General features: G+C 44.8%; 1 protein-coding gene across 1 annotated transcript; it reads right to left on the bottom strand.

The window, feature by feature from the left end:
* Positions 1-8,452: 8,452 nt before the first annotated feature.
* Positions 8,453-11,656, bottom strand: PATE1 (prostate and testis expressed 1). The gene is made up of 3 exons (XM_037507899.1): positions 11,605-11,656; positions 10,241-10,357; positions 8,453-8,586 (listed from the first exon to the last, which is right to left on the bottom strand). Exons 1-3 carry the CDS (start codon positions 11,654-11,656, stop codon positions 8,453-8,455), a joined length of 303 nt encoding a protein of 100 aa, XP_037363796.1.
* Positions 11,657-15,565: the final 3,909 nt, after the last annotated feature.

Raw genomic sequence — 15,565 nt, 5'->3', positions numbered from 1 at the left:
CAGCAGTGTATTTCAGTAGATCTGCCTTTTCTGTTCCCTACTCTGTCGCTGATGAGTCCTCTCACCCCCCACACCTCTGACCTACACCCCAGTTCTTCTACACATACACACACAAATGAGTCTAGGGGGAAGAAAAAAGAGAGATCAGTGTCTCACCTTGGGGTTCAAAAAAGACTTGGGTGCCCTGCTGATCCTCTGCAGATCAGTGCAGTGAGTGTTTGTCGTGACAAATCTGAGCTCCTTACATCTCCAGGTGGTTGCCCTTGTCCAGGCACTAGGCTCCTGTGGCAGGGAAAAGTAGTTTCAGGACATCTGGATTTTGCCATATGAGCCACTCTCCTTTCCTGGAAGCTCTGGGCCCTCTATCCCATTCCATAACTCAGGATATAAATCCTTATTTGGTCCCAAGGACTCTAGGATTTATATTCAGGTAGTTTTTCACTCATAGTCCATGTACATTTGATTGCTCTACCAGCCTGAAGAAGAACCCAGCAGCATAGAAGGCAATTTCCTCTCAGGCCTGTAACAGCTTGCGGGAGTGGCCTCAAGGCAAATCCCTCTGTGCTGGACCTTAATCTTAAGGTCCAGACAAACCCTCAGGTGAGGGGGTCATGGAGACATCTTTTGGAGGAGTCCTGGTGAAAAAGTCTTTGCTGTTATTCTTGGTCTCACAATTAATCCTCTTTTTAACTAAGTTAAATGAATTAAGCTCCTATCTGGGCATGTGGGAGGAGCGGAAATAATGACAAGTGGTGACTGGGAATCTACATCTAATACCAAATTCACATTCCACACCCCTTTTACCTGTCAGACATGATCCCTGACCTCCTAACTGAGAGGATATGGATGAGGATCTCCCACTGCCTTTGCACTGTGGCACAATTTTAATTCAGTCCTTTTTCTTAGGTGTAAAATAAGGACATTGGGCTATGCTGCTTCTACACTCAACTCCTCTGTTTGACCCATTTGGTCTGCAAGACCTTACTGTAAAGCTGTGGAAGGCTAGGCAGTTTGGAGGAGAGTTAAAGGAAGCTGACTGGGGTGGAGATGGAGGAGCAGAAGGTGGGTCAAGACTTTCACTCCATTGTCATCTAACCCAGGTATGCAGGCAGTGTTGAGCGCTGATCCAGTGTGTTAGAAGGATCTGGATTATGAGGCATGTCCCAATGTCAGGAGAACTAGATGGCCTGTTCCCTACTTCCCCTTGCAGGCCTAGGAGTGAGGCAGGCTAGCTGTCATGGAGAAGAAACTGTTGTGGGAAAAAAAACCTGCCGTCACCCCCTCCTTTCTCCTGCCCACATTGAACTCTAGCAGAGCCTGCAGTGCAGAAAGTCTGGGTCTGTCACTGACTCACCTGGGACCAGGGATTCCACTCTCAGATTGCCTCCCTGCTGTGCAGAGCTAGGGGTAGTGCTTGTTTGAGGTGAGTAGTTGAGGAGGGTCTTGCTGAATGCAGGCAATGCTCTTTGGGGAAGTTTTGTTGGTATTTTGATTTTCTCTGCATCCCCTGCCTTTCACTGTCCCCATGCAGGGTTAATGCAAACACAACGTTGGGCTGACTACAAAGGGCCTCATTTGGTCTCAATCCATTACCTTCCCTCCTTCTGTGGAGAAGGGGACAGGTGCAGCTTGTGCCCTCAGCATGACGGGAGAGGACAAGGCAGAACGGCATATCCTGCCTATTGTACCCACACCCCCAACCCCTCCAGGAAAGAACAACAACGGGTGGAAGGCTTTGGGTAGGAGCCAGGGATGGATGGGAGACAGCACAGGCTCTGGGTGCCAGGAGAAGTCTTGAGAGAGCTAAAGGCTCAGACACAAAGGAAAGAGTTGGCTGGCCTGCACATCCTCTCTGTGGGAGGAGAGGTGGCCCCCAGAGTCCAGGGTCTGCCTGTGAGCCATATTAAGACCCTGAGGTGTGGGGTGTTGAAAGTCTAAGCAGCTAGTGGAAGCTTCTGGCTGAGTCAGAAAGGCTTAAACAGGGGAACATCTCCCGAATTTCCTGCCCAATTCTGGGCCTCACATTCTAGGAGGAGCAGTAAGGTGCAAAGATAAGGGTAGAGATTCCACAGTAGAACATCAGAATATCACTTATGTCAACTATGAATATGTGATGTAAGTGTCAGAATAAGATTGCAAAAATATTGTATGAAGATAAAGCTTTTCTCAGATGTGGGGCACTAAGGGAACTTCATTTATTTCTTAATAAGTTTTCTAAAGTTTCTGTACTTTTAGTCTGAGAAAAATGTTCAAAGTTGTCTGGACAAACTATAGGAGGAAGACTTGGGTTGAATGGAGTTTGGGATTCATACCCACAGTGTAATCCAGTTGCCCAGGTCCTGGCGCTGGGTGTCTTCCCAGAAGAACAAGACCTTTGCTTGGAGGCATAAAGTTGATGTTCTTTTTTTTTTTTAAAGATTTATTTATTTTTATACAAGAGCTGGGGTATAGGGCAGAAGCACAGGAGGGTGAGAGGATTCACCAGAGACAGAGCTGGGAGCAGAACAGGGAGATGACAGAAATACACTGCTGAGAGGAGCAGCGGGTGTGACAGGAGAGGTCTGCGGCACCATGTGAGATTCTCAACGGTCGGCTGGGACCAAACCTGCACTGCTGAGGCTGTGGACAGCTTCACAGCACAGCACTCAACCTGCTACCTCAACCCACTGTGCCACCGAGAAGGCCCTAAAGTTGATGCTCTTATCTCAGACCCACTAGAATGCATATCCAAGGGCAGCTGCCTGTGTCTCACACATTCCAAATGCAAGACTCAGGGAGTTTGGAGGAGTTAAAGGAAGCTGACTGCGGTGGAGATGGAAGAGCAGAGGGTGAATCAAGACTTTTACTCCAGGGTCATCTAACCCAGGCATGCAGGCAGTGTTGAGGGCTGATCCAGTGTGCTAGAAGTATCTGGGTTATGAGGCAGGTCATCTACAGTCCCTGTGGGAATGACTTCCCTGATGGTGGCCTGTAAATCGTAAATCGCAGCCAGATTCGTAGGCCCCTAAGTTTCAGTGGAAGCTTGGTCATGAATGTAGTCCTGCCAGTCAAAGAGATTCCTTTTTTTTTTTTTTTAAATGGAGACAGCCGTTCCTTCCACATTTTTCCTCTCTCCGTGTTGGCATCTGGTGTCTTCAGGCAGAGCCTGCCCTAGAGCCCTGGCCTGGGTCAGCTTCTCTGACTGTAATGAGAAGACCACGTGCTGGAGTGAGAAGATAATGGCCCACTGAACAAGGAACAACGAACAAGGAACCAGACAGATGAGTGCTTTGTTACCTGGGTAAAGGTACTTCAGCACTAAGAACTACACACTTTCAACTGTAGGATGATGTCAGATTTTTTCTAACCTGTTAAGTTGTTCATGGAATTTAAAGAGAACAAGTGTTACATGTTTGAGATCAAGGAAGTCTTAATGTTTATTCCCTCCCTTTGCCATTGCCCGTGTCAGGATTATTTTAAATGCTAACAACTACAACAGATATACCTCTAATAGTAATAGTCCTTGCTTCCACCCATGAGGTCATGGAGCTCAGAGAAGCTCAGCAACTTGTTTAAGGTCGCACAGCAGGTAGGTAGGGATCTTGCGCTGATCCCGGATGTAGCGTGTACCTAGCTTGGGCAGTGAGCCCACTCAGATAAATGGGCCCCACCGTCACTCTCCCCCCAAGACAGGGGGACCTGCTATTAGCACTGCCTTTCTTCTGTGCAGTGACTACTACCTGCAAGGTGTAGGCCAGGAATCTCACCCCACTGACTTGGAATTGGAGGCTGTCTGGAAGTGGCACCATTGCCCCATGGCTCCCAATCATGCAAAATTTGTGGTTTTCTGATATGTGCAAAGCATCCTTCCAGGTGCTGAGAAAGCAGAAGACACAGCACATGAAACTCCTGCATTCCTGGAGTTTTCATTCTTGGGAGGAGTGAGGCAAAATAATGTCCATAAGGAAAAGCTATGAAGTGACAAATGGGTTAATTTCTCTAGAGAAACTCAAATAAGAAAGGAACAGAGAGGTGTGGTAAGGAAGTTTTGTCTATACGTACACACACACACATACTCTGCAGGAAGTAAGATCAAGTCAGGGAACTGATGGAAAATTTATTTCCAACCCTCCCTACTTCTCCTCCATGCACCCTTCTAGTAACTAATTCAAACACAGCCTCCTCTTTCTAACCCATGACACCCAAAGTCTGTCCCACCGCAGTTTTGATGGTCTTTGTTGCCCTTGAAAAAAAATGAATCAATCCTGAGAGAAACTAAGATTGTCTTTGCCTGCTCACTCTTTACTCCTGGGCAGTCCCCTCTGCCCCTCAGGCAGGACGCTAAGCTGGACCTTGAGACCACATCTGGGATATGCGGCTCTGATCCTCGTGACTCACCATGTAGAGGGCTGTAGTACCTCTCTGAGTCATGCTGAGGTGAATGTCCAGGATGTTTCTAGCACCTGAGAGGAACAGAGCAATCACAGATCATCAGTTTGGTTACGTGTGAAAGGATATGGTATGGATGTGAAGGTCGCCATATTCTGTGTAGACCAACACACAGAAAAACAACTACTGAAGTTAAGAGGTCTCGGGGAGACAGAACGTTCAGCCACTGAATTAGGTTCTTTTGAGAAGGTCTAATAAAAGAAATGGGTGGGCTGAGCCCCGAGTAGCTGGAGGGATGTGGACGCAGACAGGATGTACCCTCTCTGGAACACCGTAAAGAGGAATCGAGTGTTTGATCTGAGATTTATGATGCTGTGATTCCAGTGGGATGCCTGAGGGCAGGTGATGGGAATAAATAAAGCTGGAAGCTAACACTGGAAGCTTCTCAGGAATGGACCCCAGGACATTCCAGGTGTTTCTGCTGGGCATATTTACAGTGCTCTTAATGAATGAAGGTAAGGCCCAGTGAGGGAGGCCTTGATGGCTGGGGAGAGTTTATGGGAAGAAAGAGAGGGATTTCTAAACTTGACTCTTGGGGCTCTTGTACAATGATTAAGGAGAATTTTTCTTCTCTTCACAGGAGACAGAGTCCTGACAATAAAACGTATGGTGTAGTTGTTGCAAGTTCACGGCTAAGTGATGCTACAATGAGAAGGGACATTCTTGAGCTCTTTACACCTTGTCTGTGTCCTCCCTGTCTATAGTTCATTCTCTCCACTCACTGCTCTAGTTTCTTCTTTCTGTCTGTAGCCCTGGCCGGTTGGGGGCGGTGGGGCTGTTGGTGAGGAGGGTGTCTTTGACTCTTGGAGAAGTCTGTCACCCACCCTGACAAAAGCTGGAAAGGATGTCAATTTTTCCTTGTGAGGCTTGTACAACGGCATACATGTTTATAGGTGGGGACAGGCTTGTGAAGCAGAATCACTTTCCCCTCAAATTTTGCTCTCTGGCTTTCTTCCTTTCTTAGTGACACGCTTTTGCAAAGCATGCGACTACTATGATGGATACGAATGCCTTACCGAAATGACACAGTGCTGGAAGTTTAATGTACTACGTTATAACAGGAGTTGTAAAACAGATCATTTTTATTTTAGTGATCGCTTGACAGGTAAGTGGAGTTAGTGAGAGACATAAAATATTACCAGAGGCGCTCCCCATTTCTGGTGAAGTCAAGTTGTGGAGGGAACTGCAAGTGTGGGAGAGAGTGGGGAAAGCAGGATTCTCCTCCATGCAGAGCCAGGTGGAGCCATGTCTGTTGGTATCTAGAGAGACAGAGGTGAAATGCAGAGACAGCCTCAGGGCTCATGTTCTCTGCAGAAAAGTGGGGGGGCGGGGGCTGGAGAGAAGCCATTGTTAGGAAAAAGGTGAGATTAAGCATTTATTATTAATTATTAATTAATTTATTTATTTAGGGAGATATCTGTATCGTTACACAAAACTATCTTGTGATCCTTGTGAGGCGGGAATGACCCAGGTATTCCATGATCTCCTGAGAGAAACACAATGCTGCAATAACAAAGACTTTTGTAATCATCCTGACAGAAACCTTGATATTCAAAGGAAACATGGAGAAAAAGTTCCAGGTGATGATGAAAAAAATGAAGATAGAATTCAGATGTCTTGATTACAGATGAATACCATTAAAATAATTAAGATTCTTAAACTATTTCTTCTAATTATCTTTGTCCTTCTCATACCCAATGACAATATCATCTTTCCATTTCTCAAAACCTAGACCCTACCCTCTTCTCCATTCCACTAGGTCTATCTGCAAAAGCTCTGTTCGGTCCCATGTCAGTGTGTCCTTCATGGGAAAAGGTAAAGCCATAGACCACAAAAACCTAATTCTACCTTCTGGTTAAATTCCTCTCCTTTGTTCTCTATACCTCCTGGCCATCTTTCTTACTCTTAAATTCTGATGCTAAACTTGGGCTAATGTCAGAGTTCTAAAGTTTCTGGTAAAGGCAATAAAGCTATTTTCCTGGTCAAGGTTATGAGGGAAGGTTAGGAGAAAACAAATTGAAGAGATAGGTACAAAAGGGGAGAAATCCTTGGGAGGAAAGTAGAAGAGCATTTGGCGGGGGTGCTAGGAAGAGCTTGTCTTAAACAGCAGACTTGAGAAAGTCATGTGAACTAGAAGACTGACTTGTGACATCCCAGACAGTAGAGTTAGTGTGTCTGTCACCACTTACCAAGCACAGCTACTCCTGTTCACGGGGCTACTGTGCTTCTATGCCTCTTATCTTGCTCTCATGGTCAAAAGCAAATACATCAGAAGGGGCATTCGACTGAGTATTTGCCAATCGTTCTGTCTTCGGGCACGTGAGTCACTCTACCACCCGAACTCAAATATATTTCAATGTGAATATCTCGATGTCATCTTGGATTCAATGCACTCATTTATAGGAAACTGAGTGTCTTTCAATTATGGGCACAACCCGACAACGGAAAAATGACAAGGAGAGAGGTGTTTCAAATCTTCACTATGGTTTTTCTAACAAAAAATAATATTCTATGAAAAGACAAAAAGTAATTCCTAATTTTTTTTTCACTGACTTAGATTGATAAATTATTTTTTAACATGTTAACTTTCCTATGTGTTAGAATTTGCAGACCATTACATTTAATTTTTAGCTTTGTGATTATATAAACATATATAATATTATCCCAGGTTTGGTAGAGACCCTCCTGACCCCCAGACTTATGAATGCTTATTTGTTTCTACCATATTTTATTTGCACAAATAGATAAAATATTCTAATATATGGTTTAATTTTTAAATATTTGCACTGTGTGCATGCTGGTATTTCCCCCTAATTATATAATGTTTGGATGAATATAATACTTAAGCATACCCAGAAGTAGAAAATAGGAGATTTTCCTATTCAGGATGGGATAATTAGTTTATATGGGCAGAATGGAGATATTAGCATTGGGTCCCAATATTTCAATAATTCATGGGGGAATTACTGTGATGTAATTTACCTCTTTCTTAAGTGTTTATTCTCCTTTTATATTTTTACCATGCCTTGTACTTCTTAGGACCTGTAAAGTGATGATAATTACAAGTGGTAGATGTCTTTGTCTCAGATCTAAATAGAAAAACAGTCAACCTTTCACTATATATATAGGAAGTGTGTGTGAGACAGAGATGGGGTGTGGAGACAGGCATCTGGTCCGTGGGACGACTCTCCATAGAGGCTGCTGTTGACGTGTAGTGATCAGACTCACCTGGCTTCCTCAGATCCCACAGATCTTAATTACCTCTGTGCTTCAGACATGGAAATATTTGTGCAGCTGCTCCTGGTGTCATCTCTTTGGAAAGACCCTGCAGGTCTTCCCTATCCCCGGATCAATGCCTTTCTGTGAGTTTGTCACGGAGGCAGGTGCAAGCACTCTCTCTAGAATCCCATAGATATTTCTCTTCTTACTCTCCAACCCTTAACACTAAAGAGAATCTCATTCTAGAAGGTAGAAAATCATTTTTCCTGGTTCCGGTGTAAATTCCTTTCTACATTCTACCCTTCTCACTCTGGGTGAACAACATTCAAGAAGACCCAAGTCATCTCTTTTCACTTTTCCCCATTCCTCCCCAAGAGGCCAGGGTTATATGCTTTAATTGGACTGGGATAAGAAAGACAATACAGAGAGAAATAAATAATAAAAATATGAACATATTCTGCCACAGAAGGAAGGAAGAAGTAGGGAAAAGAATTGACTTATCTTCTATTTCTGAAGCAACTTAGGTACACACTGAAAGCTCTTGATTTTGTGACAACCTGCAGGATATGTTGATCTTGCTCTCTAAGTGTTCTCCATTCTCCAATTCCCCCACCTCCCACATACCCTCCCTCCTTCTCTCGGGTTTTAAAATTAAGAATCTAAAAAAGGAGAGTGCTGTTTTTTACACAATCAGAAGGCAGAGCCATAGGCCTGTGATCTGAGATGTTTTTAAAAGAAATCATTGTGAAGAGATCAAGATAGCAATGAGGCTCAGAGATTGAAACCACACAAAGACCCACAATATTTAGAGGTATTCATTACACCGGTCATAGCCTCTGCAGCACCGGAAGTTCACCAAATAGGTTTTCCACTTTATGCTGTTCACATTAGCACAGTTCTTTAAGCAGCCCATGAAGGTTAACCATGGAGTACCATCATCTGCAGAAGTGAGAAGAAACAGATCAGCAAAGAAACTTCTTTCCATCCCATCCCAAGATAAAAAAGCAAACTTGTGTGATTCAAAACTCTGTTCTTCAAATGCGAAGAACTGGAAGATGTTGCAAGCTGGAGGGCTTCTCAAAAGAAAGACAACTTCAGCATAATTTACAAAAATTATTGGGAGAGGCATGGGGGGAGGAAGTGGCGACTGCAATGCAGTGATTACCAGAATTTGATGTTTCCATTGAGAATCTTAACACTAGTTTATGTAGGGTTAGAGATGCCAAAGGATGACTTAGCATGAAGGGTGGGAAAACAGAGAAATCATGGTGTTTAGTCTTACCCATCAAGGGCCATTAAGACAGCATCCATTGCTGACACTGATCTTTTGTTTGCTGTCTGATAAATCCAGGCAAGTAAATGATTGAGTTTATTAATCAATCAAGAGTGGGTACTTGAGTCTGGGAGCAACCTCCAGATAGCTGTGGGAAGGCTGCCCCAATTTTGAGATCTTCAGTGAGATTTATATACAGTTATTCAAGAAGTTCTGCAGGTAAAGGAAATTTGGGTAGAGGTCTGATTAATGTATCTACTTGATGTTATGCATGGTTTGAGGAAAACAAAAAGGGTGATTAAAATCCACCTTATTGAGAGCCTTAACTTCCGGGAACTGGGCATTTTAGCCACATCCTAAACATTGATGTCTGTGTCTTTGCAATTACTGATTTGTCTGGAAGCAGTTTTCTTGTGCACACAGCTTCTTCACAGTGGGGTACTGACTTTTAGCTTGCAGTTAATTGAGACCAGGGAGAAGGGTGCCCTCTTAATTGTAAATTTTAGTTAGAACTTCTGTTTCCACAGTTTAAAACCACCCACAGGGCCCCCCTGGTGGCGCAGAGGTTGGGACGCAACCTATGAAGCAATCTTTAGCTACTGCAGCACGAGTTCGATTCCCGGCCCACCAGGGAGAGGCCCACATGGCGGGACAGAGCTCTCCTGTCTCGCCCGCTGCTCCCCTCAGCAGTGTGCTTTGGTCTGTCTGCCTGTTCTGTTCCCCTGCTCTGTCTCTGGTGAATCCTCTCACCCCCACCCCCACATCTCTGGCCTGTACCCCAATTCTTGTATAAAAATAAATAAATCTTTAAAAAAATTAAAAAAAAATAAAACCACCCACAAGGATGTCCAGACAGGGACAAATACAAGGAGCTGCTGCCTTCTCTGCTTCCAGCAGAAAGTTAGCCACTGACCACAGTCCCTTCCTCTAAACCTTAATCTAGTCTCCTTGTTTTCCTCTGGCTTTGCAAAATACTAGCCCTGGGCTATACAGCCTTAGCCCTTAGTGAGCACCTCCATCAATTTCTCATTATGGCATTTGATGGTGGCAAGTGTCAGTCATCCCAGGACTGACATTGCCTATAGTGAAGTCAAGTGTCTCTTTTTATTTTTATTTCATGTATTTTTTATCTTAATTTAAAAAAATTATTGATTTACCATTGGTTTATAACACTGTGTAAATTTCAGGAATACAGCTTCACACCTCTGTATGAATGTGTCTGTATCAAGGTCCCTCTGTCTCACTATGGCTGGCTGCCTCTGTTCGTCTCCTCTGCCTTCTGCACCACCACCCCCCACTCCCCCCAAGCCCACAACCTACCATTGAAAATCTTCACAGTTGCACAAACCTCATCCTCTGTTGCTCTACATATTCCTCTGCCCCGCAAACACTTCTTTCTTGGAAACTGGAAGTGACACATCCGACACTGAATAATGTCTGTAATTTGGGCCAGAGAATAGAGAGAGAGAAGTGAGAGCAGATTTCTCATGGCCAGAAGAAGGGTCCCCATCTCCTTGGGTTACTGCCAGCTTGTGTCAGAGAGCCGGTAAGCACGTGTCTCTATGAAAATAGGTCACCCCCAGAGACAGCCTGGAGTTTATGGTCTCAGAAGTGTAAGCCTGAAAAATGGCAAGGGGAAGGAAGGTGGAGGGCTAAGATAAAGAGGAACGACATCAAGACAGACCAGGTCCTTCAGTACTCACTAGGAATCTGCTCTTCTTTAATCTGTAGTATCTGGGCTGCGCTGGCTAAGAAAACAAAAACAAATGTGTTATTTGGTCTGAGATTTAGCCTTGCATAGAGCCACCGCAATCCTTGCAATGAGTGCAGGTCCATTTGGTGCTCCTAACTGGGGCCACTCCAGAACCTGTGTGTCCCCCCCCACAAATCCTAGCCACTGATTTCAGCATCTCTGCCCCTCTTCCCTCTTTCAAATCTTTTCATTTCTCTAGTGTCTCTCAGACTCCCTAACTACCCCTAGAAGATGCAGCACAGATCAGAGAAGAATAAATGCCCCCCACTTTTTTCTGGTTTTCATCCCTTCTTTTCAATTGACTTTATGTGTCACTCTTACCCATGCGTGTCTGGAAAGCGGCAATGTGGGGAAGCAACAGAGATACATGAAGTTGCTGCCTTGGGACCTGGCTAGTTGGTGCCTGTGAAACCAACATTCCACTTCCTTCTTTATTATTCTCATCCCAGCCTTGTCAACTGCTGCTCAAGTACTTGCTAAACTTAAAATTCACTCCCATCGTGTGGGAAGAGGTTGCTGAGTTCCTTTCAACCCCCACTGCCCCCCCACTTCACCTCACCCATCTCTCCTCCCTCCGCCCCCTTCCTCTGCCACGCCCCTGATCCATGTCTGCTCACCTGAACGATCCCTGCTCAAAAATGCGCCAGATAGTACTGTGGGGAAAAAAAGATATTCTCTGTGCAGACCTCACTTTACAATCCCCACCTCAGAGTTTCTAGGAAAACCCTCTTGATTCCTCTAGAACCCACCTCTTTCCAGCTGGAAGGGGAGGATAGAAGGTTTAGGCAAAAGGCGTGATGTGTTGTGGGTGGAAGCGTGGCGTTAGCATGACAGCCTCTGTTACCACATGCCTCCCATAAGAGGACCTCTGTTGTGCGAGGCCTGCAGCACACCAGGACACTGCATGCACATGCTGGACCTAGAGACTCACCTCCAAAGCAGCAGAGCAGGATGGGGACTCCCAGCAGGAGGGACTTGCTCATTTTGGAAGGAGAAAGGACCAAGAAAGGCAGAGGCAGCAAGGTGCCTATTTATACACCTGCTAGGCTGGGCTTCCCCGGGAAGGGCTAAGGGTGGGGACACTGAGGAAGTCCTTTAAAGGATACCTGTTCTGAGGGAGATCTGTGACCTATAATTTCTCCTTTGGGAAAATCAGGGGGATGGGGAGAGGGGCTGGCCAGGTAAGGTCTGAGCCTGATTTATTCCAGTCCCACCACCCTACCACACAGGATTTTGTTGCCACATTCTGTGGTCTTCTCATGACCCCACACTGGGGGAGAAGCGGGGAGGGATAAGAAGGAAAGTCAGGAGGGGTAGGATTCAGAGTCACCTACACTGCCGCGCTCATTAAAGCTGAAAGGATGTGTGGGTGCAGATGGCCAGAATGTAGAAAGGGCGAGAGAAAGTTGAGCACAGAACCTCGAAAAAGCTTCCTTTTAGGGACATGGGGAAGAGAGGTGGAAAGAGGCTCAGCGACTTTGCTTCTGTCAAGTTTCCACTGCACCATACTGGAAAGAAGCAAACCCTTAGAGCAGAAGTCGAGGCCTGGGGAGAAAACTGCTTCCTGATGGGGAATGTTAGATCATGCTAGGAGTGGTTTGACATGACCTCTCCTGGAAGCAGGGAAACCGGTCCTTCCCACCTGCTGTCAGGCCAGATGGGTGGGGAACAAGACAGGGGAGAAGTTTACATTAACCCTGAGAGTGACTATGTAGTCACTCAATTATGTCATTCTGTGTGATTAGAAGGTGCTTAGATTACGACCTAAGATTGTGGGTCTGCATCACTGAAGTTATCATGCAGATCAATAAAAATGCTTCTTGAAAGAAAATTCACTCTCCAATCAGCTACCATTATTTTTTATTTGTTTTGTTTTGATTTATTTTTATTGTCTTATAGTTATCATTATTTTTAAAAGAAATAGATCTACTCTCCACAGGGAATACTGCCAAACATCCTGAAAGTCATTGAGAATCAAGAAAACCAAACATGATGAACTTTTTGAATAGGTTGATAGGGCTGGTGGTCAGTGCCAGGATTTGAGGAAAGAGATCTCAGTTTGGACAGGTCCCCGACACGATTAGAAGGGTCTGCAAGATGAAGAACCTCAGGCCCCTGGGGTTTTCCCAATACCTATGGGGTTTATACCAGTGAGCCCGCAGGAAGAGAACAGTTTCTTCTAGATCAGGGTTTGAAGGAAGGATCCAAACAACCTATCTTTTTTTCTCTAGGAAAGTACTGGGCGGCTGCACAGCTCTGGGTGGCAGGGACTAGATAAAAACCAGAGTCTACCCTTTTGAGGGACATAAAAGAGCAGATTTGCAGACAAGAAAGAACCTAAAAGAAGAGTCTCTGGGGGGTTCTGTGTGTATTCTTTTCTACTGTAAGACTCATCACCCCTAGCATTTTCTGGGAATCCCTCTCAGAATTACAATTCCCTAGACAGTTGCTCAGCAGAGGACTGGAGAAGACATCATGGGCATTTGAAGTAACCAGGGACCTAGATCTAGGACACAGTGGACAGTGACAGTCTCAGGAAGAAAGAGACAGCTGGCCCCTTGCCTCACTGTGGAGAAGCCTGGGGTCCTGGAAATCTCTCAGGATGGACAGTGCCCACTCCGGGTAGCTCCCTCTGCAGACAGGCCCATTCAACTTTTGCCTGTAGAAATGCCAATTGTCTCTTGTACATCTTGTACATCTCCCATTCTCTCCCTTATAGGAAACTCAAATTCAGGTGTTGACTTAAATGTTCTTTCTTCCTCCTGTGTGTTCCATACCCTGGTGTGAATAAAATCAGCCTTATCTTCAGTTTATCCTCTCTCATTTCACATTAAATCAGTCGCAGAGTCCAGTCTGTTCTGGGCTCATAATATCACTACTGTTCCCTCCTCTGTCCCTACTATTACTGAATTTGCTACGGCCTTGATGTTGTTCAGCTGGAGCCATATTTTCTCAATTTGTTAGTATTTGTTAAACTTAATCTGCTGAAATGGAGGCATGTAGGCATTCTCTTAGAGAAAAAGAGCTTTGCCTTTGCTCCTTTGAGTCCAGCAGGGCTGCTATCACAGAGCTGCTAGGAGGAATGAACTAAGAGAGATTCAGGAGCTACAAAGAGAGATGGTTTTAAAGACTTCAACCTGGGAGAAGACCCAGGGGAAGGAATAAAATGATAAAAAACACAGAAGGGAGTGTTGTATAGCTAAAGTCAAGAAGAAGAGGCCCTGGGAGAAGTGTAGACCCTGGTCATGACCCAAGTATCCGGATAAGTCAAGAGGGATCCGCCCCCATTCCCAAGGAGGGACAATAATGTGTGTGTGTGGGGGGGGTGTCTTCCTGGGAGTACGTCACTCCAGACCTGGGGGAGGTGGGTTGTGGACAGTACCTCAGAGGCATGTAATCCTGACAAGCCTGGGGCCGGGAACAGCCTGGGATCCAGCCCACGGGTGAGGAGGCAGAGAACATCATCTCCTTGGGGCCTTGGCCTGAGATCGTTTCTGATCATTAAAGTCTAAATGAGCAACAGATGAGAGGTGAAAAGCCTACTCAGGTGAATAAAGGTAAGAGCACTGGAACAAGGTGACACTGTAACTTTAGGCCTTAGAGGTGGACGCGGGAGGACTGAGTGGACAACAGTACACTTAGTACATTTAGACATACTCAAGAAAAATAATAGCTCTTGCAATTCCAAAGACTTACACATGTGCCAAAATGTTGAAATCCAAGATGAGGAAGAGGACACAGCCCCTCTCCGAGTCTTAGAAATCCTTAAGGATTTCTCGCACATAGTATAAGAATGTGAGATTCTTGGAAGAAAGTGAGATTCCACACTTCCCTCTTCATCCCAGAAAAGTTCCTCCCCCAAAGAGAAGTCCTCCGCTGAGGACCTCTGTTTGGGTCCACCCAAGTACCTGGGTGTCCATAATTTCAAAACTGATGAAATAGTTAACATTTTAGTATCGCAGGCACAATGGGGCATGATTCAAATCATTAATATTTTTCTGGGTTTCAATTCTCAATTTATATTTTGGTTCTCACTATTTGCTAGTGGTTTACCATTCTGTCTTCTGTCCCAGCTCCTACCATTCAGCGCCATCTCTTGGGGTCTCTTTTTAGCACTTCCCCCACACCCAGGATAAATAAGATCATTGAATTGGAGTAAAATGCAAATAGAACAAAGCTACATAGTTGGCCCTTTTCAAACACCAGCCCTGGTGTTATAACTTACATGGAAGAGCTCCCCACTCCTTATCCTCTTCTCAGAGGATACCCCAAAGGAGCCTCCTCACAAAGGGGCTGCCTTCTCCTTGGTGAGCTGCTTCTCTCTTAACAAAGTAAATAAAGTTAGTGCTTGGAGCTAAACAGAGTTAGGTATGAATCTCAAGTCTGCCACTTACTAGAAGTGATGCCTCATGTAAGGTATCTATTTAACTCAGCCTTGTCTGGCATTTGAAGATGGGGATATGAATGAAGTTATGGCCTTTATAAATACATATAAAATCTAGCCCAGCTCTTGACACATAATAAATACATAATATGTGGAGCTGTTTTATTATTATTATTTTACAAGGAGATCCAGATGCTATAGAACTGGACCCTCCATCATCAGAGTCATTCCTTTGAGTTAACAATCACGGTCCTTCAGTCTCATGTTTCTAATATGAAGCTCCTGGAATGTTGAGGTCACCACTAAACGTGCACTAAATAAATCAGAATACCCTTTATGGGATCTGGTGTCAATAACATCTTAGTATGAATTAGTTTATCAGATTGCTTTCTTAGCAATTGCAACAATTTAGGAAAATAACACTAATTTCTGGTGTCCACAGGAGCCCTGAAGAGTTAAAAAAAGAGGATAAAGTTCCTCTCTAAGGTGACACTGATGTCTGTCCAAA

This window comes from Talpa occidentalis, unplaced genomic scaffold, assembly GCF_014898055.3.
Source record: "Talpa occidentalis isolate TD23 unplaced genomic scaffold, MPIMG_talOcc4v2.1 talOcc4.12, whole genome shotgun sequence".
Classification (NCBI taxonomy): Eukaryota; Metazoa; Chordata; class Mammalia; order Eulipotyphla; family Talpidae; genus Talpa; species Talpa occidentalis.
The sequence above is the reverse complement of the archived record's forward strand: the minus strand, read 5'-3'. Positions and strand labels throughout refer to the sequence as shown.

Coding starts and splice junctions, on each gene's coding strand:
- PATE1 (XM_037507899.1), bottom strand. CDS start 11,656: ATGAGCAAGTCCCTCCTGCTGGGAGTCCCCATCCTGCTCTGCTGCTTT. Junction 10,358..11,604: donor CCTGCTCTGCTGCTTTGGAG/GTGAGTCTCTAG, acceptor CCCAAATTACAG/ACATTATTCAGTGTCGGATG. Junction 8,587..10,240: donor AACTGTGAAGATTTTCAATG/GTAGGTTGTGGG, acceptor TCACTTCTGCAG/ATGATGGTACTCCATGGTTA.